Raw genomic sequence first — 27,605 nt, 5'->3', positions numbered from 1 at the left:
CTATTTCTCTTACCATCTCTCACTTCTATTTTAGGTCGTACAAGAGTTCCTCAAGGCCTCTTTCTTCCATTTGTGTTTTTGATGATCATATCCACATCTGATTTCAAATTCCCATTTTCTACTTGTCAATAAGTCTGCCATTTTTCCCTACTCTGCTTTTGTATGTTCTCAAATTGCACTGATTTTAGGCAACTTCTGAACATTTTTTTTTTTTTCCACTTTCAATGTGACTAAAATTTAAGCTACTTCAAGCCATAAACTACAAAGGCAGTAATATAAAAATCAGAGTTGATTATGTTGAATCACACCAATGTCAGTCTTTACCAGAACCTTATCTCCAATGGGAGCTTGTAGTAGATAATAAGGAAAAGACGATAGCAAGAAAAGTGCCAAATGATTTTTTTTTGCCAATTTCCTCTCCCTAAATACAGCAATCCCATTTTTACTTCCATAATATACAAGGTAGCCCTGGATCTTTAAATTTTTCTCTTACTGTGTGAAAAGTTTCAGTCAGTTTAATTTCTCCCTTAGTAGATAATAAACCTCTGAGTAGTCTTATCATAATTTTCAGTGTCTTTTTTTGTTTTACTTTATGAAATGGAGGGGTAAAATTTTGTTCAGCTGCTCAAATCATGAAAGAATGCTATAATAAGAGAGTAGCAAATTGAAGTTTTTTGTTCTAGTCTTTATACCTTTCTTTTTTTATAAATCTTACTTTTAATTTGCCTTTTAAACTACCATTAATTTGATGATTCCAGTGAACTACATATAATCTTTACCTTCAGGTATAAAGAGCATTTAGAGCCCATTGTTTACATTTATTCCTGTGTTTGTCAGTCTGTTATAGGCTTTAGTGTCATTGTATCAAAAAATCTTTCAATATTGTGATTTTGGTAAATTTTTTAGTTTTATATCAGAAAATTTCTATGTTGTGCATTATTTTGTCTCTTTACCATTCAACTCTTTCCCTGCTCATTTATGACTGTCATGAACAACAGATGACCCAGCATGAACTACTGCAGAACTGTACCAATAATCTCCTATGTTACAAGAATGTATTGCTAATTTGTGTCCTTTCCTTCTTGTTTTTAAATCAGTCAGTAATCCATGCAGGAGCATTTCTCTTTATTATAGTCTTAGTTTCTTTAAGTATCTTTTAATGGGCACAGTGAAAATTTTTTTAATCCAAATACACTTTTTTGTCCAGATTGGTTTTTTCTCATAGTCATCCTTTCCATCTGTGAAGGATATCTTTGTAATGCTTCCTTCCACCAAAGCTCTATGGATGCTTATTCATTGTAGCAGGAGACCTGTAATTTCCTTGTGTTCTTCTCTTCCCTCATATTCTGCCACTGGTGCAAACCTGGGGTTACATTTGGCTTGAGCCTGACTTAAATTGTGTGTTGTATCTAATAGTTGGTAGGCTTACAAGTATATATTTAAGCTTCATCAGAAGTCTTGGAAAAGAGCTGTTGGTTATGGTTATATCTTAGTATTTTCTCACTCATATTTTCCATTTGATAAGGTTCCTGTATTTCTTTTTTTTTTCAAAGATAGATCTACTTAAGCTCCTGAACAGGGGCTGCAAATTACCCTAAGATCTGAGTTTTCTCTGTAATAGCTGTCATTCCTGAGAGATGGTTATGCTTCTATCATTCAATAACTGTACAGACTTTATAGCAGTTTTCTTGCCTAAAATGTATTTGAAAAAAAAAATTACTGATTTTTTTTACTCTTTTGCAAATTATTTCTCAAAATCCTGTTGGGCTTCATTTTGTAGCCCAAATATATATAACTTATGAGGGCACATCCTTCAATGTTTCCACCACATGAATAAACCTTCATCTTTTATGTAATTTAAATTGCCTTTTATTTTGCCATGTAACTTTCCTGACTCTCTAATGTATGATAAAAGTTTTTATGAAAGCTGTCTTACATTTACTCTGAGCTTGAGTCTTTGAATACTTATTCCACTGATGTGAATGCTTCACCCTTTTAGTTCCTCCTTTTAATTTCCTTAAATTTTCCTTGTCTGTATTTCTTTGGACTTATTATGTTTATTAGTTAACAGTAAAGAGGTTTCTTTGTTTAATTTTAGTGTGTTAAGATCACAGTTTGTATTTCAACTAGGGGGAATCCTTTACACTCAGGAATAGAGAAGGTCGTTAAAGGTGTCTGAAAATTTAGACATCATAGTCCTCTCTGATATGAGACTGTTCAGCAGATTCTCTCATTAATGTGTATCTTCTTCTTACATCTCAATGACTTTTCTTTTATAATTCAGTCACTATTTTTGTGTTAGTTCAAAAGACACACACAGTATCTGTATATATATTGCCAATCTATATTCCTCCTTTTTAGCCGGTAACTTTCAACCTGTAGAAATTCTGTGATACATGTTTATTCAATTAACTTTATTAGTCTCAAGATTTTCTTGAGCATTCATTGCCCACTCTTCACAGGTTCTTCTTGCAGTTTATTTTAATCTGTTATTCCCATGTTCGTAAGTCTCCTGCTGACCACCTTTGAGTTATCCAGATATGCCTGTTCAGTTAATATTGTCAATTATAGCCAAGCATTCAATTTTATTTATGTATTTATTTGTTGTCTAAGTATAAATACACTGATTTCTTGGTCTTCTCAGATGTTTTGAGTGGTATTTCAACTGAACTTTAGTTGGTGAGATTGCTCTTTGCTATTTAAGGTCTGAATATTATTAGCCTTTTTGCCTTCTCTTTTTCTTGGAAATGCTTTATTGCTCTGTGCCCTGGAAGATTTGTTATTCCAAACTTGGCTTTTCAGTACAATTTTTTGTTCCACTTAGTTTATATTACTTACCTCTCTTGTGGTATATTTGCCAATGACTTGTCTTCCTGTTTGGTTCTCTTGAAGTCAGTTGTTTCCACATGAGTTTCTAGAAGTCCTCCAGTTCATCTCAGAAAATGCTACAATCTCTTTGAGAACAGCTTAACTTCTCCACTATGTCCTATTTCTGCTGTTTCATTGCTTTAATCTCTAGCAGTCAGGTTACAGGTGTTATACACCCAGCTATACGTTGAGTAGTCTTTTTTATTTGAGATTGCAGCTTCCCAGAGGGGATGTGAAGCAATCATTGAAGAGGAAGGTCCCACTGGTTGGTTTGGTCCCCCTTTCCAGCTAACTGCACTTCTCCTTTAAGTTGTTCTCTTGTGTCATCAATATGAAGTCTGTGAGGGAGCTGCAGTGTGATTTTGGGAGCTTTTTGACAAACTGAAATAGAGCTCATTCTTTCTCCAAGATCCTTGCTTTCGCTAATAGTTTTCATTTTATGAGAGAACTTCTTATATGATTGCAAGGGCATATAATAATATTTTTTAGCAAGAAAATTATAGGAAAAGAAGACACTGCATTCATCGGAAACATAGTATTTCTAGCAAAGAAAAGAGATGGGCAAAAACAAAGGTACTGAAATACTCAAATAACCTTGCCATGTAAGAAAGTGCAGGCTCATAACCACTAGAAACACAAAGAATATTTGGACTTTTGCTTTAGATTTGGCCATTTAACGTCTTTTTGACTTGGTTTAATCCTAGAGAATAGTCAGTAGATGTCTATCTATTCATTTGAAACCTTTACATCCAAGTCAGGTCATTATAAACATGGAATAATTTCTATCTTTAAGTAGTCTTTTTATAAGCATTTGTTAAAGAACTTCAGAGGAAGCAGGAATATTTTGGAGGGAAGGGTGGAGGAATGCAAAGGAGAAATTTATTTTAATTGTGCATAGAGGCAGATTACTTCTTTCCAGTTAGAACCTTACTAATTTGTTTTCAGTAAACATCACCACTGGTTTGATAATGATTGATATATATTTATTTAATACACTTCAGCTAAATTACTCCCAAAAGATTTAATAAATTTACAAAGAGATAGAACAAATTGTATCTAGTTTCAGGAAAAAAGTATGAGCTAGCACTTAATTTTTATTTATCCAAAAGGTGAGCATGTCACAAACTTTAATTGGATAAGTCATCTCATTTTGCAACATTCTCACAGCTTTTTTTTTTTTTTTAATAAAAGTTACAGTCCACTTGAGCGAAGCTGTGAACTGGGGCACAGAAGTTTTATTTTTACACTGAGTTCAAATAGACTTCCTTAAGGATCATTTATAATCATATAATTAGTTCAATGTTTCTGTTCTTTCTCTGCTGCATGAAGTTGGCATTTATGCTGTAAAGAAATCATTGTCGTTTTGTGGGAGTAAAGACTGCTGATAGCTAAGGGCTATACATAAATAGCAGACTATGCTGGAATGAAAGAAGGCAGGATATCACTATAAAAAGTATAACTCTGCACATTTAATTTGTTGTTGGAATACCGTCTAGTACATCTATCTAATAGTAAAATGCTTACATTAACATTGGAAGTCTTTTCCTCGGAAAGGCTGTAGAAAGATCAGCATCATCAACTTTTTTTATTGAAGCTTGCTAGAGGATTATCTTTCTACAGAACTACATGCTTTGTAAATATCTTATACCTTTTATTGAATGTTAAGAAAGTAGCATCAGATTCATTTAGTTGTTTTTCAGACTGTGGACAATATCTCCCTAAGTAGACTGGGGATAGAGGCTGATAACATGCAGCAGATTCAAGGCCACAAGCTTTATCATATGTAAATGGATACATTTAGGGAGGTGCCATTAACCCAAACATTGTGGTTTATACATTAGGGCATTGAGATGAGTGAGACCTTGTTGCAGAGTTCACAAGTAATTGCTGTAATGTGTCACATAATGTGAGGATGCTTTTTATAAATAATCTCTAACATTTTCTTCAGGCATTGCTTCCCAGTATGGAGGATATACAACATATACCTGTGGCCAGACTTAATGGATAAATAGGCATGAATCAGGTGAGGGAATAGCATGCAGTGTTTCAGGAAATGCTTACTGAGGGTAGAATTGATCTAAGATCAGTTTTTCAAATTGAAAAAAATGAGTCATTTTTGACAGAACCATTTATCCTAACAGTTTATCTCCATTGAATATAGCCTGTGTGACTGCTGGGTCAGTGAGAGTTTATATATAGTCTCAAATACTCTCCTGGATAAATAATTAGGATTTTACATGGCTAAAACTAATCAACTAGTCACTTTTGCCAATAACCTTTCTACTGCTAATACAATTTACTGTAATGTGTACCTATCCCTTTTAGGTGGTCCAAGGTCATCAAAACAGATTCATCATTGTTAACTTCCATGTCACTTTGAAGCCTGTAGTTTTTATTTTAGATCTGAGGAAGAGCCTTCAAGCCTGTCTCCTTTTTATGTTTTTATAGCAGCCTTTAGGCATCCCGTCTCCTTAAAATTATGTCACAATCACATATTTGGACTAAGTACAACATCACTGCTGTTACAGGGCCAACCAGTTCATCTGGGTTCCTTCTACAGGTAGGGGAATGTGGATGCTTTGCTGATCTGAAAGAGAATCCCAAGAAAACTAATTTTAGTTAGATGTTTCACTTTTAAATAGGTAAAGTGATAAAAATCCAGTAACAAAATATTATCTATTTCAGTAGTAAACTTAGTTTCTACACCATTTAAGGACAGCAATTTTCCAGACAGTATGAGCATGTGTGTTGATTTTTAAAGGGCTCAAAAAATATCTGATAGAAGCTCATCTCAGTTTAACTGTGGTGTCACTCCACTAATTCCAACTCATAAAATATACAATGTTTACCTGCAACAGTAATTGCATATAAAAATTTATATCAGCTACATGCTGTACGTACACACTACTCACCTGAAAATACATATTATATTTCTGGTCAGTTGTTAATTATGCATTTTCCTTTTTTTATTGTATACATTATTCATACAAAAAAAACTTTAAAGCTTGGCTTTTGGGTAAATTTATATTGTCACATGGATGATGATTTTTTAAACCTGCATTATTTACTGCATACACCTGCTAGACTGCTCCACTGAATAAATAGAAGTCTTGGCAAAGTCAACAATTGTGCAAACATATGCTATTTACATAATCCTTTTCACAGAAGTATGCAGTATTTCCAAAATCTGTTTGTGAATAGTGTTAATTAGAAAGGCAATTTATCTTCAAATGGACCCTAAAAGTGATTATGGTTGCCTCAATTGCACTTTCTTTGTTTATAGATTATGGCTCAAGAGATTTTTGGGAGTATCTTCTTTGTCAGCCTAGGTGTAGTGCTTAAAGTCCATGCATTTTGAGTACTTACAGTCCTTGCATGTTGTTTCTTAGGATGATAAATCATATTTCTCACACCATAAAAATCTGTATTACATTAGCTTCAATATCAAAGAAATTTTGATTTACATATGTTGTGAAAATGAAAGCAGTACTCCCTATTCTCCTTATTTTTCTTCAAGTTCTTCTGTGAAAATGTGGATGTTAAATCTCAAGCTTCTGGAAAAGAGTTATATCTCCTGAAATGCAGATTTATGTACTTCAACTGCTGATTAATGAAGCCATGATATCTGTGACTAAAGTTAGATTTTTTAATATGATAATTTTGATGAAACAGTATTCATGTAAGCTTTTGGGAGTATTCTTTGTCATGCAGTCTTTGCTCTGCCTCGTACCATATTAATGAAAGTCAATGCTGAAAGCTGGAAAACCCAACTGCTGTATTTATTTAATGTAGTGAATATGCAATTTATTTTCTTAGGATTGGATAAGTTTTAGTGTCTCACAAAAAGGAAAAAAGAAAAAAAATTAGATGTGCCTAGTTTGTGCTCAGTTTTTGAATCTGCTTTGAAAAAGGGTACCTTGCTTTCCCCAAGGCAGTTGCGTGTGCTCCCTAAGAGGAGTCAGTAGACAGTGAGGAGTGAGGCCTGAACAAGTTGTCTTCATATTTATGCAGATTGCCTAAGGAAAAAATCACTGTGATTGCTGTCACCCTGTTGTTATATGAGAGAATGATCATTCTGACAGAGACAATTGCTGCCCCAACATTTCTGTTAACATGAAGATTGATTCTACCTTTAGGCATTATTTTGAGGTCTCAGTGGAGCTCCCAAAGCTTTTTTGTTTACCTTCTACATACTTGCTTCTCTTCTTTCGGGCTAGGCATTAACAAACATGTTTCAAAACACAAGAATTAAAATTGTAGGTAAAGGTTGTTGCTGGGTACTGTATTCAGATTGACCTTACTCAGAGAACAGTGTGTGGATATGTTTTCAGAGAAAGGCTACATAAAATAAGTATTCAAGATCCCCTTCAAGAGGGATCTAATGTTGAAATGTTGATACCCTCACTGTGTGTATCATCAGAATATATTATGTATTTTTATATATAAGATGAATATAGAATATATTATACATATATAATATGTACTTTTAATTAGGGAAAATTATAGAATAGGATTTTTTAGTATGTGGTTGGTTGTTTTCTTATGATAGAGCTTCAATTCCCCTTCCCAAGGATATACATTAGTCCTAAAATAATCATGATGCTGGGAATTATTTGGTATGACAGCTGAAGAAAACATCTGTAATCCCTTTTGACAACATAAGTTATTTAGTACTTTTAAAGTTAATTTAATATTTCTGAATGTAATCATATTCAGAAATTCCTAGCACAAAACAAATCTATTATTGAAGAACTGTGCTTATTATTTATTGTATTTAGGCTCCCTACAGTATGAGTTTTAGGATTTTGTAAAAGAAGCTGGATATTAGTGCCAGAGGCCAGCAGATAATGAGATGACTTATTCCTCAGCTAGAAGGAACTATTAAAAAAATTAATTTTTAAGATGTCAAATCCATGATATATGCAGATAAAATTAACAGAAATATAGCATGTCATTTCCTCTATGTTATTTTTGTATTGATATGATTTATTTCTGCAAACAATAGAAAAAACCACAGTTACTCCCTCAGTTGTGACAATATGATTGAGAGCTGGTTGAGTATCCGCACCTCCTTGAGTAAGCCTGTGTTGTCACCAAATGTATGCTCCTGTAATCTACAAACCAAATGTAAGACAGTAAGATTTATTCAAGCAAGAAATACAAATTTACCTCTCTCTGATCAGGATTCCCACCAATTCATCACTTTAATGTATGCTTTGCCTCAGCATAAAAGCCTGCTTAAAGGGCTTTAACTTACTCTGATATGACATGTTGAACAAAGTAACAGTATTTAGGGAATAAGCCCTGTTGCAGTTATCACCACTGTTAACTTGATGAATTCTAACACTGAAAATAATTTACTGAAAATCACCTGTTGAAGTATTACCTATTCGGTGAGGAGGCAGGGGAGAGTAAATTCCCTGCATAACACAGCTGCAGAACCAAATGAAGGTCAGAGGGTCACATTTCAATACTGAGCTTGTTTTCACTTGTGTTATCTCTAGCTTATGAAATTCTGACTTTGTTATTTAGTATGTTTGATGTATTGATTAGGAAATGTTCTGTTAGTTCACAATGCTGGGAAAACACAGTAAGGCACCCCTTGTGTCTTATTTGCTGTATTAAGAATTGTCCTTTAGGCACAGTTTGTTATTGTCTGTTTCTTCCTGCTGGATCGTAGTCTTCTAGATCTTCAAAGTTCATTCAGTATGAGTAAATAAATTGGTATTTTATGTCAAGCATAGGAGAATGTTCCTTTTGGAGCCCAGTTGTATGATGTTGCATGGGATTCTGAGTTCGTAGAGCAGTACAACAATATATGTAATTCGCAATGCCAGGAGAAATTATACTATGGAGAATACAGCAGTTTCTGTACATAGTTGAATCGCAATGTGAATGTAATTCCTATTTCCAGTCTGTATAATATTCTCATTCTTGTGACACTGAATGTCCCCAGGATGGAATAAAAGGAGTGTAGATTCAGCCCAAGCCCATTGGTATCCAAAGCTCCTTTTGTTTACAGTTGTGTTTTTTAATACTCTGTGTTTGGTGGAAGTGTGACTACACCCCATGACAGTCTGGCACATGCAGGAAGACATTTGGTCTCTTTGGATTAACTTGGGGAGGAACATTGGTTGGTTTATTTAATAGTGACAACCAGTTGCTGATCCACTAAGCTGATATATTTATCTAGATCAAAGTCCCCCTGTGGGCCTGTTTGTTGGAGCCAAGTCCAGCTGTTTTTGTGGCAGCTGTCACCAGTGACTCTCTACATCCTGCCATGAGTCTTAGAAGCACACTGTCCTTGGCCATCTCTTCTCAGTCTTCTTCCATTGTAGGCCTTCAGTGATTAATCACAGTTCCTCAAAACAATGCAAAATGATAATTTAACATCTGTCCATAACCTTAGGCAAGTCTTAACTGGGATCTTTGCAAGACATCCTTCTTTCTACAAGTCAAGCTGTATTCCTAGTGCAGCTAGAATTCTCAGCACACATAAACACAGGTCTCTCCTCTAGTGAACTGCAGTGATACTTCACTAGATAAAATCCTCTCCAGGCAAGCTGGTCTGAATTCTTAAGATTAAAGCAATCACTGTGGATACTGTAAGTCTGACAGATCAGATAAAAAAAGACATGGTGATTTTTTGAGATAAATATTATATGCAAGGAAATAAAAAAAACCTAATAATATCATCATAATTGAATAAAAATTGAACCCTTGGAAAGCTATTCTAATGTCCTGCTGTTGGAATACAGCACATCCAGCACAGCCTCCATGTTCTATTTCTAGCATGTAGAATGCATCTTGTGGCTCTTGACCCCCTGGTATTCTTGAAGGGTGGTTCATGGGGTCAGGATTGTTGATATACTGTGTCAGCTCTATTGCTTTTGGCTCCAGTTTTAAAATAAAATGATTTCTCACATAGTTTTTCTATCATATACTGGTTCTTAAGCTGTGCAGTAAAATAGAGATTTAATGGAAATGTCAAAATGATCCAATATTTTTCTCTTTATGTTACTTAGTTACATATAAACATTTAGTACTGTTGTTTAGTGTACTAAACACTACTGTGTTTATTGCATTTAGTGAACGGTGTATGGGGCTAGACTAATCTGGTCCCTCTCCATATCACCCAATATCTTCAGGAAAATTTAGCATTTGTATTTTAGCCTTGGGTGTTCATCTTGCTCTACACAGCTGCTGCTGTTGCTCCCAGCAGGAATAAGGAGTGGTTGAACAATCACTTAATGGGTCTAGATTTGATGCAGTCAGATTGAGTGCTCCTAAAAACCTGTGCCCAGGTCCCCTTCAGTTATTGTCAGTGTAGAATAAGGAAGCCAGTCCACATATATATGGTGTGATAAGGTTTGTAGCTGAATTGTGGAGATGGTAGGTATTCTAAATCCAGGAAACAGGTTTCTCAGCTCTTTTTGTAATGATTACTTTTGCTTTCAGCCTTCCTCATAAGAATCACACCCTTGAAGCTTTCCCATTTCTTAAGAACATATATATGCATGCACAATGTGCATTTTTATGTGTATATCTATATACAGTGCATGTATATAAAGACAGTGTTTCCTTATGGGAAAATGAGATAAAGGAGCTACCAGATAGCCTTTGCTCAGTATTTAACCATTTCTGTGTTTCACCTAAGCTCGTGAATTTTCAGGAGGGCTGTTGAAGCCATGTTGATGTTGTCAGAGTGTTTCAAACTAATATTTGTATCAATATTGTTTTGTTCATGTCTTAATTTAGGATTCCTGCAAATTTTGAGAGACTAATTTTTTGTTCAGTGCTTTGGCCAATGATACAGGCTTCCTTTGTAGAACTATATTTTTAAGCTTTTTATTGCTTTATACAACTTCTATTGAATGACTTTGTGAATTTTTTTTTATGAAATAGATATCTGCATCTTGTAAATTTAGTACTGACTATTCCCTGTGGAACTTTTGTATGAGTAATTAATATTAATAGTTAACCTTGTAAAATATATGGCCTGTTGCAGGGAATAGAAAGGTTTTAGCAGGTACACTGTGAAAAATGGACTCAGTTTTTCATATTGTCTTCCACTGAAGTGATTGCATTCTCTTACCTGTGTTATTTTTTATTTTCCTTCTATTCTTTGTTTTTAAAAATAACAATGAATATGCACTATTAATTGAATACCTAAGAAAAGCATTGAAAGGAAAAATGTTGGAATGTATCCTTTTCTATAGATATCTATCCTGTATCCTTATTTGCAGTGTGATTTAGGGGTTCTTTGCAAGCTTCTGTTTTGATGCAGCCTGGAGTAAAGATAAGCTTCATGCTGCTTCAGGAGTTACCTATATTACATAAGAAAATGGAAACTGCTCAGTTTTATTCCCCAAATAATGCTCTGACTGTAGATTCTTTCTATAACCCTCAGCAAGCTTGCAGGTGACACCAAGCTGAGTGGTGCTATTGACACACCTGAAGGATGGGGATGCTGTACAGAGGGACCTGGATAGGCTGGAGAAGTAGGCTCTTGGGAACTTCTTGCTGCTCAAGACCCAGTGCAAGGTGCTGTACTTGGGTTGGGTCAAGCCCCGATATCAACATAGGCTGGGGGATGAACAGATGGAGAGCAGCCCAGGGGAGAAGGACTTGGGGGTGCTGGTTCATGAGAGGCTGGAGCCAGCAATGGGCATGTGCAGCCCCGAAAGTCATTTGTATCCTGGTCTGCATCCAGAGCACTGTGGCCAGCAGGGTGAGGGAAGGGATTCTGCCCCTATGCCCTGGTGAGGTCCCACCTGCAGTGCTGAATCAGCCTATTGGAGTGAGTCCAGAAGGAGGGACATCAAGGTGATTAGAGGGATGGAGCACCTCTCCTGTGAGGAAAGTCTGACAGAGTTTGATTTGTCCAGCCTAGAGAAGATAAAACTTTGTGGTGACCTAATTACAATCTTCTGGTATACCTGAAGAGAGCCTACAACAAATATAGAAGGGGACTTTTTACCAGGGCATTTAGTTACAGAACAGGGGCGAATGGCCTTACAACAAGAGTAGGTTTGGATTAGATGTTAAAAAGAAATTTTTTTACTGTAAAGGTGGTGAGACAGTGGAATAGATTGTCCAGAGAAGCTATGGATGTCCCATCTATGAAAGTGTTCAGGGCCAGGTTGGATGGGGCTCTGAGCAGCCTGGTCTAGTGGAAGATGTCCCAGCCTATGGCAAGAGGGTTAGAAGTAAATGATCTTTAAGATCCTTTCCAACTCAATTAATTTATGATTCTCATTCTGGAAAAGCTTTTTATTCACTGTCTGATGTGTTTCTTTTCTGCATACATTTTTTTCTCTCTTAACTTCATTATTCTGTTTATTTTGCATTGTTCAGTTTTGCTTGTGAAATGCAGAAACTTCTAGGATTCTAGTTCTCCTTTCCTTTTACTAAGCCAGTAAGGCTTGGAAATGAAAAGCACATTAAAAAGTTGGCTTCAGAAAAGCTGGCTGCTTGGGAAGGTTAGCACTCCCTTTTAAATCTAATTTAATACAATTCTTGGTTTTTCTGCTTATTGTAAATAATATCCTTGTAGAAGTTATTTATCATGGAAGGGAAACAGTTTCACTAACACAGTGTAGCAGTTAATTGCTGTTGCTGTTTCAACCACGTTAATCACACATAAAAATCTTACTTGGGATGCATTGTTAATAACAGTGTCTTTGGCAAATTTAACAAAACCTCCCCATAAAAATGACCTAGGTTAATTCTCTGGAAATCATGAGACATGTGCTAGGTCTTCTGGGTTTTTCAAGAAAGAAAATAAGTATTTAATCTATGTGATGATAAATATTTGCCATTTTGCAATTACCAGCATATGTATATCATGAATCCATAATAGTTCAAAGTCTTTTGAATATATTTTTGTTACTAATATATCTTCTTCCCTAATGAGCATAATTTTTTTCTTATCTGAGAATTATTAGCTGTTCGGTTGTGATCCAGCTGTATAATTTACATTTAATTCATTGAAGGGAAGAGAACCTAAAGAAGAGCACTGGGGTTTTTTTTTGTGGTGGTCAATAATTTATAAGAACAAATATGTCCAAATCTTACTCTTCTTTTCTACAATGAGGATTTAAAAAACACTGTCACACAATTATATCTAATACCTGATGTACACAGTTTAAACCAGCAATTTTATTTAATTTTGCTACTAACTTCCTCCAAATACCTTTCTAAATATCTGACCAAATTAACTATTTCTGTTATTTTTTGACCCTTTAGCTTTCCATGGCATTTAATTTTTAATTTCAGTCACTCTTCAGTGCTCCCACATGCCATTAAAAATGTGTGGTTTCAGTTGGATGATTGGCTTAAAATATTTAATGGCTTTATTTAAATAAATCTTGTTCTGACTTTATTCTTGTCTCATGTTTATCACTTGCCTAAGCTGACACAATTGGGTTCATTAGGTGTTAAAAGTGTCTTACTGGATGGACATGTTGGCATTATACATCACAATCATATTATCCCTAATCATTGTAAAAAAAAGTTAAAAGTCATATGAGCTCAGTGAGATTATTTGCATACCAAATTACTAATACTCTTAAATTCATTTACTGATAAAGTCTGTGTATGGAGCATATGCTGTGAAAAAATGTACCTATTTACAGGTGCTGATGCCCATACCACTCTAAATAGGGTGTGAGGTAAACTGTGATCAGAATTTGGCAGACTTCCACTGTATCTGTAAACACCATGCAGTTTGTGACGCCAGTATACTGTAAAGGAACATTATGTGTTAAAATCATTTGGGTTCATTTCTAAAAGGCTCATCTAAAGTATTCTATACTCAGACTCAGCATTTCTGATCTACTGGTGTCTGCTTCCACCATCTGCTTTTGCAGAACTATTTTTACCTTAACAAGTAGCAGTGGCTGCCACTGAGTGGCCCTTTGATGTGCAGTCAATCACAGAGAAGAATAAAATTGTATAATAGGCTATAATTTCCTGTCTGATCATAAGCTCTGCTTTTTTGTGCTGGGCGATTTCCTTCAAACTAATTGACAAATGCACTGGCACAGGGAATGATGGGCTGCAGCTGCCTGTTGTTTGTCAGAAGGACAGAAGAAAAGGAAATCTTGAGAAGTATTGAGGTGTTTGTGACATTGAGATGGATCTTCTTCTGGGAATATTCATTGTTGGAATGATGAAATTGTATTTTTTTCCAAAAAGGCTATCCATTCTTTTAGATTTTAAAATATGCTTTGAAAAAGAGGAAATCACATGGAAAACTAAGTTGCTCTTCTAGCATCATTTCTTCTACCAAGGGACAATGGAAACTCAGCACACAGCCCAAAATAATAACCTAATACTGGTCTACCACATTTTCTTCAGCAAGCTGAAATAATTGGATGGCACAGTCAGCCTTTAAAACCAAAATTAAGAACAACTGTTCTCTTTCAAACTGTATTGTACCTCATGTGCCTCACAGAAATCATGGTGCATTTTTGTCTTCCACCCACTCTTCTAAGGTGTGCCAACCAGCACTTTTGCAAGAGACTTTGTGGAACTGTATTATAGGGATACTTTTTTTGGCAGCCGTGACCCATTCACAAAGAATGGATGTTAGGTGCAACCTGTTCTAGTGGCCTCTCACAACACTTCAGCTTTTCCAATGAAAAATAGCCCATATATAGAGAATTACATGTAATCAAGCATAGATTTATTTTTCTCCTTGTTCAGAAATTTTAACTTCATGTCTTGCTCAGAATTCTTTGAATTTGCATTCTGAGCTCTTGGGAAAATTTTTTTGGGGAAATGTCTTAATTTTAAACTAATGAAATTAATATTTTAACTTAAAAATCTGTTTTAAAACAAGCAAGAAGAAAGAGATTCATCCTGTCATCCTCAATTCAGCTGTTATTTCATATTTTAATTTATGTGTATCTTGCTTTTGACATAGCAAATCTTTTGAATAATTTTCTTTATTTGGCATTTTCAAAATTATAGATGCCCAGAAAATATTTGACTTCAGTACATGTGGCAGGGGAAACTGTTCTTCCGGGGGAATTATGACCTAACTAGATAAACAGTTTTTGTATTCTGATATTTAAGACATTTTGATCTAGCATAACAATAAGCTAAAACTTCAGATTATGAAGCCTCCATTTTTAAATTTATGAAATTATTTTATATTGATATCATAGTCTTTAAAAAACCTTATCATTTTGTAGCTTTTTTGTGAAATATACCTCAAAATTATAAACCTGCAGGCCTTGAAATATCTAAGTTCACATCATCTGTGGACCTAGATGTAACCAAGTGAGAAATCATTATGTTATCTTCCTCAAAGTTGTTGATGTGTTGGGCAATAAAGTTAAATCCAGAAAAACAGATTGGCAGAGAATTGGTAAAATGGTAAGAAACTTATTCAGTACACAGCATAGCTCCACATGGTCTTCAGTATTTGCTGTGCTTATCTATAATTTATACATGCTTTCCATCAGCTTAGAGATGGTTTAAAAAAACCCAAACAACAAAACAGAAGCAAAGTTACTTGTACGTGAAACGTCTCACAGTTTTCATCCCATCCTATTCAATTGGTATACTGTTTGCATCACCATTTTTCAGTCTCTTGAGAGACCTCCTACTGTATCTTGCCATTTCATTTTTTGGGTTTTTAACTTTTCATTTTTGTAATAGTATTTGAGTTATGTGCCCAGTAAGCGTTTCTGTGAATTGGAGCTCATACTCTTACTTAGCAAGCTCATGTCTACATCTGCTCAGTGAACGGGATTTGCCTCTACACTGAAATAATAGCATTTGAGTTGAAGGGTTTAAACATAAATATATAGATCTAATAATACATTTAATATATTCAAGGGGCGAGTGTAAATTACTATAATGTGTAAATTTTAAACAGGCCCAAAACATTTCTGTGTGTGTGTGTGTGTTCAGACAATATAGTGAGTTTTTAGGATTCTTGTGTGACACTGAGATGTTTGAAATGGTTTTTCATTTTTCCTGCTAATTAGCAGTTTTATAGTAGGAATGTCAGAGTAATTTTAGCAGTCTGTTTAGGCCATATATTTTTTTTCTCTTAAAAGTGGCTGCTGGGTATTTTGTTGTGTCAAGGACTTAGAGGTGCCTGTTATTTGGCTGTGAGGAAAAGTAGATGTCTAAAAAAACACCAAACAAAGCAGGAAGAGCTTCAAAAAGCTTAAAAGGGAGAAAATTATCTTCTATATATGGTAAATCTTCAAGCTTAGATACAAGAACTTCTATTTTTACAAGTTCAGAAGAAAAGCTGGGTACTCATTCCTATGAAACAATTGTAAATTTTTTTGGCTGCCAATCATTTGGCAGATCTCTTTTTATTTAAAGGGTTTAATTGTACTGCCAGCTAAGAGTTTTACTAAAGCTAGTGTAATTACTTATGATCTTTAACTCATCTTTACATTACATTCTTAGCAGATGTAATTTTGCCTTAAGAATTTAACTTGAACCCATCAGGGTAGACTCCAAGTTGCTGTAGAAATGCTGTGGCTGATGTAGGGACTGTAAGCACAGGGGCCGTGGGCAGAGTGTGGAGCCCTGAGGAAGCCAGGCAGGGACAGTCAGGGCTGGTGGTGTCCCCAATGTCACCTGGTAGTGTCTCTTCAGGCTGCTCTGCCACTGCCTTGGTTTTACTTGTGAGAAGGAGGTCTTGGGGGAGGAAAAACAGTGGCCACAGTTTAAAAGGACTAGGGTGAGGTTAGCATTTAAAGGTGAAGAGCAGGGATTGGACTTTCCCAGAACATCAAAGCTTATTTTTCTGCTAGTCAAGAACTATTTCTTAGTAAATTGGTAAAATGGAGATACTTAAGAAGAAAAGAGGAAGCAGAATGTAGCCTTAAAATTAAGTTTTCAATAAAGAAAATCAATTTCATTTGCTTATCATGCTTTTTAAAACACATCAGGACATGATTGTAATGATGCTGTGATTCCCTCTAATGGGATGAGTAAAAGCAAAGAAATGTGGACATTCAAAAGCTGGCATTAGATCTGAAAATACCAAGGCAAGGAGCCCTGTTAGTTTTCTTTTCTCCAGAGCATCCACCCTCATCCTCTCCCTTCAAGCAACACATTCAGCTGTACAGCATCCAGCCACGTAGTGGTTGTACAGCCCACTGTCCTGGGCTTAATAGGGCTGTAACAATTTTTATTCTCTGGAGTTTTGACTTGGTCTTGCTTGTCCTAGTTCTTGTAAAAATGAAATAAAGTTAAACCAAAGGTTTCCATGTCAATAGGTGGGTATGTAGATATGTTTTCTCTGGGACCTTTGTTTTTTTTTTTTTTGTTATGTGTAAGACTAATCTTTTTCTACATAGCCATTCTGATGATATATATGCCACTTTGATCCACATTATAATGTGGATTTTATAAATTTTTATACATGTTTTGTTCTATACTGAGCATCTAAAATACTTCACAAGGTGAGAAATTTCCTTCCTTAATCAAGTGTGACAGCTGCCATATTTATCATACATTTGTTTGAGTAGAAGTTCAGCTGTCCAGTAATGTTTCTGGTATTTAGATGTATGTAGGTGCTACAAGAAAATTATGCTAAATTTCATGTGGAACTGCAAATAAGTGTAACTTAAAATGATGTAATCTCCTTGTTGAAATCTTCAGCTTGATAGTTCCCTTTACATCCTTAAAGCTATTGCAGTATGTCCTACTTCAGATTTTCTGACCCTCTTATGAATTTTATTGAACTCATGCTGTCTTTGCAAAAATATTGACCCATTCTTTCACAGGACAGGGGTAATTTAAAAGCTGCAAGAGTATACATTTTATTTTTAAGTGTAATACTTCCTATTAATACAGAAAGATGTAGCATATGGCTTGAAATATGTGGAATTGAAAGATTCTTATCCATATCCAAGCACATTAAAGAACAGTATGCATCTATTTAAAATGAAACATGAATTTACGTTGATTCTATATCAAGGAAGTTCATGGCAGCTTGGTGCTGACATAAGCAGCCAGTAAATCAGGGCGAAAATAGCTAGGAAAATAGCATTTTTAAAGAGACTTATGAAGGAAATGCCAACGTAATTGTAGAGTTGAGTTAGCAAGCTGTGCATTCCTCCAGCTTAAAGAGAATAGTAAAACTGGGTGAATTAATCACAGGATATAATTTACTGGACAAATTTAGCACGTCTTGGATTAAAAGGCGTACTTCCTAGAACAAAATTAGGTTACTGTGAAAATTGCTGAGTTTACTCATTGCCTCACTGCAGTAGAAGAAAGCAACTGCATGTGCCCATACAGCTGTGGAGGAAAAAAAAGAGACTAGTGCTGATCTCTTGTCTTTTTTATTTGCCTCTGTTCTTGGTTTGGATTACTTGCTAGCATGAAGAATCAGGAGTAAACTCTTAACCTGCCTGCTTGTTACTCAGTATTGCTTTCTACTGGAGTATGTGTATGGAAGCACAAACCCAGGACATCTACAGAAGAGCACTCAGAAGAGGCTGTTAAACCCCTGTAAAAAAAAAAAAAAAAAAAAAAAAACAAACAAAAAAAACCCAACAGCTGTAAATGTATAATGTCTCCAGCAGCAACTGTAAGCAGAGACCCTTCTGAAGAAAGACCATAGGGCAGGCATAGTTGATATTTCTGCCTAATATCCTTCCAACTATTTTTAACTCAAACAGCAGGAGCTTTAAAATGTATTTTCCTAAAAATGAGGGAGGAGGAAGAATTGTGTGATGGTCTGCTATTTTTTACTTTCCTTTTAGTTATAGGTTCCTCTTTGCTTCAGCATTTGACTGAAAGGCTCAAAACCTACAGATGAACTATTTATTACATACTTGTGGATATTATATTTTTGTTTCCAGTATAGAGATTACTGAGCTGCCTGAAACTGCCCATTTATTTTCTCCCCTTGAGCCAAATTCATACATTGTGCATCTACCACTTCTCCGGCAGAGTTTTCCAGAAGGCCTGCTGCTAGTAGTGTGGGCAAACATAGTGCTTTTGCCTCTTTTGAACACAGTTAATATAAACTTAATATGATGCACCCTAAATCTTATGATAGAGGTGAATCTCCTGTCCCTACTCACCCTTTCTGTGTTGCTCATGACTTTGTAGAAAACTGTCATCTGGTACATATTTAGAATTTATGAATAATAATGTCTTGCTTTCCCTAAACAGTAGTTTGAATAAAAGCCTCTTGTTATTTTTATTTTAAAAGTAAAAAAAAAAAACAAAAAAAAAACTATCAGAAATCAAAATCTTAAAATTTTAGTTTAAGATCAAGGAAGTTTTTTTTATGATATTCATTTGGTGTTAGCCAGCACTAAAGATGTTTTCCTGAGAGTCTATTCCTTTCACCAAGGATGAGGTTTTATAGACGTTTTTTATTTTAGACTACATCACTCTGTGTGACTACATCATAAAATCATTTGTTAGGTGAAGGTAATTTACAAATGATTAGAAGCAACCAAATTACTCCAGCTTAATGACTTGCCACTTATTGCCTGTGTAGGCTCTTTTTCTGCTGCGGCTGTGAAGTTGGCTTACATTAATGTACATTAATTTTATTTCACAAATGCAGTGATGGAGGAGACCTAATCTTTCCATGGCTTAGCAGTGAGTGGGAACACATTAAGTCAGGGTTAACTTCATTGCATATACCTGTCACTCTGGACCTGCTGCAAAACACACATCAAGGCATTTTTCCAGGAAAATGTCATACCAATGCATTGATAGCTGCAACAGCAACCCACTCAGCTTGAGGTAGTTTTGGAGCTGTTGATTTTCAGCCATATGGACTGAAATGTGTGAAATCATTTATTCCTCAGACACTATCTTCCTCCTTGTGTAGACAGCAGAGGTTCTAGGGTTGGATTTCCTTCTCTAAGGAGGGAATTTTTGGCAAAATTATACTAATCAAGGGCATCAAGACTCGGGATCCTACTATCTCAACTTGGCTCCACATTGCTGGAATTTGGCAACTTTTTGATGAAAAGACATCTATTTGAGAGTTTTCTTGGAGAGTGCTAAGTATATTTTTGCTAATTGATGAAACAGATACATGAATTGCTGTGGGACTGATAATGACATAGTCATTATTCTAATGACTGAAATTTTATCACATGTTTATGTGAAAGAGAAAATCAGGCAAGGCAGTTGGCCAGAGCTTCACGACAGTGACAGCCTCCAAAGTGGGACTTGATGTAGTGGAAGTAGGGTAGAATCTAAAGTGGAGATGACTGAGCTACCCTGCTCTCCAGTGCTCTTAGGAACTAAAGGTGTTGGGAAGGTCTCCTATTCCAATGCAGAGCTTAAATGCACAGATATGTGAAGAAAAGGACCATGTCACTTCCAGGCTGCTTAAGCTGCTGTGGAAAGTCAAAGTTCAAAGAACTTTGCACAAAGTTGTTTAACCATTTGATTGGACTTTCATTAGTATGTGCAAACTGATGGTGTAATACAAGTCTGACACAACTCTGACTTATTCCTTTCCAGTTCTAACCTCAGCTTGCAGAGTATCTTCAACCCATATTTTTCCATGTTTTGTTTTCTTTAGTATTTTGCTTTACTTTTCCCCCTTTTTTCAGTTCCCCTAGCACCAGGTAATAACAATAAAAAGTTGTGGAATAAGATTTAGTGCCATCCCATTATCTTGTGCTGTGCTGCTAATTTCTCAGGCTGCATAAATTCTACAGTTGCATTTCTACAATTTAGGTAGTAGAAATTCCAGGTAGCAACTGATATTGACTGGGGTTTATAAAGCATCCACAAATGTATCTAATACTAAATGAGTCTAAAGATTAAAATACTAGAACAATATCTTGTATGATTGAAGATGCAGAAGCCACAGGGATATGAAAAATATGTTATATATGTTTTTATTTTATTCACTGAAATAAAAAAGATACTTGGAACAGTTATCTTCATCCTGTACCTTGAGATGTGATACACAGTTATGTAGTAATAGGGAGACTTCCAGCACATTTCTACACTACTTTATCAGGAGGCAAGGATTTTATGTTGTCTCAGTTCCTACCTTCTCTCGTTTTACTTATCCTTTCTGTGAATTCTGGTTTTAATCTGTACTAAGCTGGTTTAACTATACTGGATAAATTATTAATCACAGTTTATGAGAAATTTAATACTGAAAAGGACAGGAAAATACTTTCAAGTGTGAAGTAGTCTAGATGTAGGTTTTTGAGCTAAGAAGAGTTGTGTTCTCAAGTCATGTGCTGAGGAAAAGAGATCTGATCACCATAGACATATATTGCCACAAGATTTTTTTTTTCCCCCCAGTCTTAGGAAAATAACATGTCAAAGGTCTTCTTGCCTGACCTCCATAGAGAAAGGGCTTTTAAAAAACCAGAAAAGTTTCCCATACTTTGCACTGTCTTTAGACTAAACTTTTGTTACATTTTTCTTAATCCATAGGAAGAATAGGGAATTTGAATATATGAAGATCTTAAATTTAAATATGTGCATTCTTTTGCCACGAATGATACATTTATATTATACATTTATATTATAGCTTTTCTTTGGTGTGCTATAAAACAGAATTGTGAAATTCGTTACTTTTGGAAGAAAAATAATTGGCTATTTAATGTCAAAACTAAAAAGGAAATTTGTGTTCTGCATGCAGCAATGTAAAGCTGTCTACAAGCTTCCTTTCATTCTTGTCGCAGTTCCTTCTGTTGCTTTGTATCAAGACTCTGCCTTCACAGTTTGTTCACAGGCAAGGCCTAAGCTTCTCCAATATTTTACATTTGCCTTCTCCATTAACAACTGGAAAATCTGTTGGATTAATAACAATGGGGATTAAGGCTTTGGATCTTTTGATAGGATTTGCCAAAGAAGACAGGCTGCTGAATCCCAGGACTCTGGAATGTGGCCTGTTGGGATTCCAGCACGGATTCCTGCCTCCAAGGTTTCTTCCAACCTTCACTGAAATTCTGCAACTCCCCTACATACCTTCCCCATGTACTTGTGTCTGAGTAACTCTGTTTATTTCTTTTGGATTTCTGCCAACAATTTAGGCCTCAGGTAGATTCTCTTGTCTCCTGTTAAGTCAATATTTATTTAAATTTCAGTGGACAAACTTTATATTCTAAGTCTTTTCAACATATGTATTGTTTAAAAGAGGTCTGGAGTGTCTGCACAAGTTCACCTGAGAACTTTTGAATAACGTGTGTTGTTAAGAATATCAACTTGGTATTGATTATTCCTTTTTTGAGGTGAAATGTCAAAAAGAAAATAAGTTTATTTTTCCTAAAAAGCTTGAAATATTATATTAATGAAATTCTGTTTTTATTTCACAGACTGAAGGTTTGTTTCAATCTTTTTATGCTCTGTGCACGTGAACAAAGGTCTGTTCTGTTCTTTTGCATTAAAAAGAGTTGCTGGATAGCAGACTATATAATAGAATAAAAGTGCTTAAGGGCAAAATATTTGTGGCTTAGATTTTTCCAGCAAGCAATTTGGAATTTTAACTTTTTTTTTTCCAAGTTAGCTCTTCAGGCTTCTGTGCTGTGAAGTGCAAAATTATGCACTCACACTCATTTCCCATGCTTGCTTGTGGTAAGAATTGTGAGACTAAATTTCTGGTACCTCATTCATACTGGGAGGAGGAGTTACCTGTTGCAACTAAATAAAAATAAATTTATTTAGAGAGAAGGATTTGCAAACTTGACTTACACTTCCAGTAAGTGTGTTTGGTTTATACTGCCTTTAAAAGTAAATATGTGAATACCACTGTGCAATTATTTTAAATGGTGCTGTTCTTATACTTCTTTTATCAAGCACTTTTCTTTTATCACCACATTTGAATTGCAGTCACTGTATCTGCTGACTGGTTTTTTTTTTATTTTTTCATTTCCAAAAGCAATAGCATTGACTGTTGCAAGACTATAGAGAAAGAGGGTTATGTATTTGTTAGGAAGAGCTCTTTGGAGATACACATATATGCATTTTATGTGCATATGTGAACATTTCTATATAAATATATTAAAATATATATAGACATATATATAGTTATATATTAAAAAATATAATCCCCATGGATTTAACTATGTATTTTGCTATCGGCAGGGATAATTTTATTTACAGTTGAGCATTGTGTGTTCCTAAAAAGATGGGAAATGTTCAATTGCCATTGGCTGTAACTACTTTTTGTCATTTACATCCTCCTTTGGTCTCCAAACTGTTATCAAAATAAAATTCAAATTCCACTAATTCTTCTGAACAGTCTGAATATACAACTTGCACAGTTTTTTTCCAGAGCACCCTTTAATAGAAATCAAACCCCATAACGAGATGTACTGCAGGAAGATGCATTACACATTGCAGGGCACCTGCCTAACGCTGTATTGTGTGATCTTACCCTGAATTTTAGTGCATTGAGAGGGTACTTTCAAGTACAAAACTTAAAATGTTGCATATAATTTTATTGGAATATGGCCTTCTCCCTTAAAGCCAGATCTGAATTGAAGATGTGAAATTGCAAATACTTACAACATCGGTGACTGAGAAAAACAATGGTAGCAACCTCAGCCATATTCAAATGTTCTTAAAGGATCTGACACCTTTGGAGCTGTGTGGTAGACTGTACATTGGAAAAATAACAAGACTCCTATTTTTAGTTTTAAAAATAGTTATTTCTTTAAACTCTATAAGTACTTTTGAGTTTATGCTTCTGTCAGTCAACAAAAGTCCAAAGGAGTAACATCTTCAGCTAAAACATTGTAGTGGGAATAAGAAATAAATCTTTAAAAAGACTGGTTGTTGCAATCAATACCCAGGTAGTTTTGGTGACAGGTATAATTGATATAATGATTTTTTGTTTTATATTGAGTTTTGCTAATTCCTTTGCTTCCTGCCTGTGAAGGTATTGGTCGAAGCAGTCCACTGGGGACATGTCGACTGTACATACAACCTCTGTGACTGATATGGATGTAACGAGGTTTTTTTCTTGTTTCATAGGTCTTGCAGTCATTCCCCTAACCAAGGGCTCAACAAGCACATTCAGGCTTCTTATGAAAAACAGCTCTGCTAGCTGAATGGCAGGAAGCTTATGAGTTTGTTTGCCAGGCTTCTCTGGGTGTATAAACCAGTTGCTGCAGCTCTAAAAATGATATGACTGGTGCAGTAGTGATTTTCTGCACTGAAGGTGGATGCTGACAGGAGTTATGTACTGCAGATATTTTAGTGAACTCTGAAAAGACTGTGCTGTAATACAACACTCCCAGATACAGAATTCTTTGGTTCTGATTTCTTCTAGCATGTGATTTCTTCTCCATCATTATCTTCTGTAGAATTATATTTGTGGGAAACTAGTCTGTATGACTGTGCTTTACCTTGTAACAAGGAATTGTTTTCCCTTGTTTAATGTATTTTGACTCCAGAGCATACCTCAGTTTCCTGCATTTATTTATGTGTTGGGGAAGTGTGCGAGGGGCACAGAAAATGCATGTGCCCTGTGCCTTTGAAGGTTAGGACTGAACTTAAAATCTGTTGTGCCAGGCAGTGACTACTTGGACAGCTGCCTAGCCAGTTTCTTTTGATTCTAAATGTTCTATGTCGTTTCTAATACTGCCAAGGGGAAACACGTGGGTTTTATGTATTGGTCACTAACTATTACATGAGGGGGTTAAAAACACCACACTGGAGTATTAATAGCTTTCCTCTGAAAATAGTAAATGCTTCCTGTAATTGAAGAGTAAGTCTCTTGCTGTCATTCTAGTATAAATATGTAATGAGAAACCCTTGCTTAAAAACATCTTTTGCTCTTTTTCAGTGTTTGTCAGGTTCAACTCCAGCCATGGCTTCCCCGTGGAGGTTGGTTCAGATTCCAGCATCCTCCAGCTGAAGGAGGCAGTTGCCCAGCGACAGGGAGTTCCAGCTGACCAGCTGCGGGTGATTTTTGCAGGGAGGGAGCTCTGCAATGACTTGACACTGCAGGTAAGAATCCCTTGGTAGTTTCTCGCCTGGACTGCTGCCAGCTACACTGCCTCTGCCTCTAATGCTGCCAATCTGATGTTCATGCCTGAGATCTAATAAAATAAATAGTGCCTGGGGATTCCTTGAACTTTACTCCACACTGCTTCATTAATTCTGACCTTCTTAATTATGCATTAAAACAGCAAGCAGGAAGGGTAGGGAAAGAGAGAAAACGAGAGAGAGAGCATGAGAGAGAGCTGTGCCTAGTGAATAAATGTTTACTGACTACAGAAGCAAGCCATGCACAATTTCTGTATCTGTTCAATTTCTATCTTACTTATTCCATTTGAATCTTAATGAAGAAGGATGTGAATAAATTGCTCTAAATCAGGCTGCACAGTCATCACATTTTATAGAATTTGTAACCCAATTGTGACCCCTGGAGGATAGCTACACGGCTGCTGCTGTGCCGTGTGCTGCTGTGCCTGCAAAGGTGTGTGATGCTGGAGGGGTGGTTCCAGATCAGAAAGCCCACAAAAGTGTTCTCCAAACCACTGAACTCGTAAATGTGTGAAGCTAAAAGAGGAGCAGGGAGCACAGAAGAGCGGCTGTAAGTAGGTATCTCAATTTCAGCTCTTGAAGATTAGCAAACCGTTCTCTTCAATAAATGCAGAGGACTGTTCATCTGTAGTGAGTAGTAAGAAGCACTGAAAGATAGGTTCAAGTTGCTCTTTGCTACTGCTACCAGTGCAGCTGTAGTTGCTTTATAAATAGTTTTCTGTACTCTGTGTTTGCATTTGTCAGTTCACTCCAATAGCCAGGGTTTAGCATAAGATCACACATTTAAGACAATTGGGAAACTGGGGGAAATCTAAATGGCCTTTTAGCATAGTACAAATACTGATTTAATGAAATTGCCATCCTTCTACAGTGGTATCAAAGAGCTGCAGAGGCAACCTATAGTAGTGCAGGTGATTGCATAAAAGATCCCTCACATGTAGAACTATTCAGATTAATTTGTACTCACATTTCAGACATATTGTTGTGCTCAGAATGGCTGCTAGTAGTGCTTTCTGAGTACAGAAACTCACTATGGTATTGATGTCCTATTGCTGTTTGTCCTTGGGTATGGTATTTGTTGCTTTGCAAAGGGCTTTAGGGAATTCCAGCACACAAAGAAAGGTGGAAAGAAATGCGGAAAATTTCACAAACAAATGTGAATTGCTGTCAGTCTCCAGTGCATCAGCTGTAAATAGTGTTGATGCATACCTGCAGTGTGCTCCACATACCTGTGAAAACATATATATAAAAGTGTAAGAATAAAAAAAAAAGTCATGTGAATTTCAGAAGCTGTCAATTGCAAGTTGCTAGATAGGAGTATCTGTGTTTTTCTGTCAGAAGCTTCTGAACTACTTCACTTTTCCTGTCTAGCTGCAGGTGTTGGTATTACTGCCATTTTGTGTCAGCAGGAAACACAGATTTTCAGCCCAGTTTGACACTTGCAACCAAGTTTGTTGTTGGCTACAGCATACAGTCTGTTGCCAGGGTAAATTAAACAAGGTGTTCCAGATATATATGGACTTCTTGATTATGTAATTTCCTTGTTTTGTCATAATTATAATATCTAGTCAAGACTTCCTATTATTTAGTAAACTGGATCCAGATTCGTTGCTTAGACGTTTGGTTTCTAAATCAGGAAAAAAATTGTTTCAGGTGGTACAATTCATACTTTTGTGTTTAGGTGTCTTAAATATTGCACTGATTAATATAATCAACATGTGTCAACTTTGTTTTTATTCTACATATTTGAATGTGTTCTAGTTTGCTGCTGTGTTTATTTTTTTTCTTTTAATTGTTTATATTTATTCATCTTGGAAATTTGTCAGTGCAAGAAGAGTTGAGTATTTGAGGAGTTTGGGTTCCTGTGGTAAGCTGGCTGGGTTTTTTGCAGAAAATACCAGTGTGCTAGTGAAATACTAACTGCTGGCATTTATGTTGCATCTCTAGTTTCAGAATTAACATCAAATATGAGCAAATTAACTAACTCTTGTTTTCTAGATCTGTGGATTTGGATGCAAAATAATCAGCTGATGCTTTAAATTATTTCATTTTACAATAGCTTAAAATTTCTGGTAAAATAATTTTGTCCTTCTATTTTTTGTAAACTGCTTCTGAACTTATTTGCCCAAGGTATTGTGGAAGAACCTAGAGTCAGAAAAAAGAACTGATTATATTACAGATAATGAGATTATAGAGGACATGAGAAAAGCTGCAGTAATTGCAGGAGTATAGGGCAGGGATATAGGAAATACTCCAGGACAGTAAACTGTATTTATTTCACAGCTCACAGAACAACTAGATTTGGCTTGGCAGCTATCTTAGAATCTCAGGCAGCCAATACAAAACATAACTGAGAATGTGAAATCTGTGTTTGTTTTTTTGTTTGGAGAGAAAGAAAAATCATTCCTGGTAGGTGAAATTTGTAAAAAATAAATGAAGCTGAAACTGAGAGATGTTAAAGAGAAATTATTATTAGAAAGAAAGTGTCAAGTCGGATCTTAAATAACTAATTTAATATCAACAACAGTAAAAAAATTGTAGGAGGGATAGAAGAGAAATATGTGTGGAGACATTTAATTTGGTACCACAGATAGGTCTTTTTTCCTTGAAAAAAGAAAAGAAGATCAGACACTGATTCCACTGTACACAGGGGAGATCAGTATCTGAGCTAGTGACTAAGGGACAAGTAGTGAAATTAGAGCCATGGTAAGCAAAGATTGGTAATGACTGGATGAAGAATGAGACCTGCAAATTTGAAT

General features: G+C 35.7%; 1 protein-coding gene across 1 annotated transcript in view; it reads left to right on the top strand.

Annotated features, from left to right (window-relative positions):
• PRKN (parkin RBR E3 ubiquitin protein ligase) overlaps window positions 1-27,605 on the top strand; it is a 681,559-nt gene that overhangs the window by 103,484 nt on the left and 550,470 nt on the right. Inside the window, exon 2 of the mRNA XM_021544140.2 lies at window positions 24,644-24,807. Coding sequence (XP_021399815.2) covers window positions 24,644-24,807 — 164 coding nt within the window. The remainder of the gene's footprint in view (window positions 1-24,643; window positions 24,808-27,605) is intronic.

The sequence above is a fragment of the Lonchura striata genome, chromosome 3 (assembly GCF_046129695.1).
Source record: "Lonchura striata isolate bLonStr1 chromosome 3, bLonStr1.mat, whole genome shotgun sequence".
NCBI lineage: Eukaryota > Metazoa > Chordata > Aves > Passeriformes > Estrildidae > Lonchura > Lonchura striata.
The sequence above is the reverse complement of the archived record's forward strand: the minus strand, read 5'-3'. Positions and strand labels throughout refer to the sequence as shown.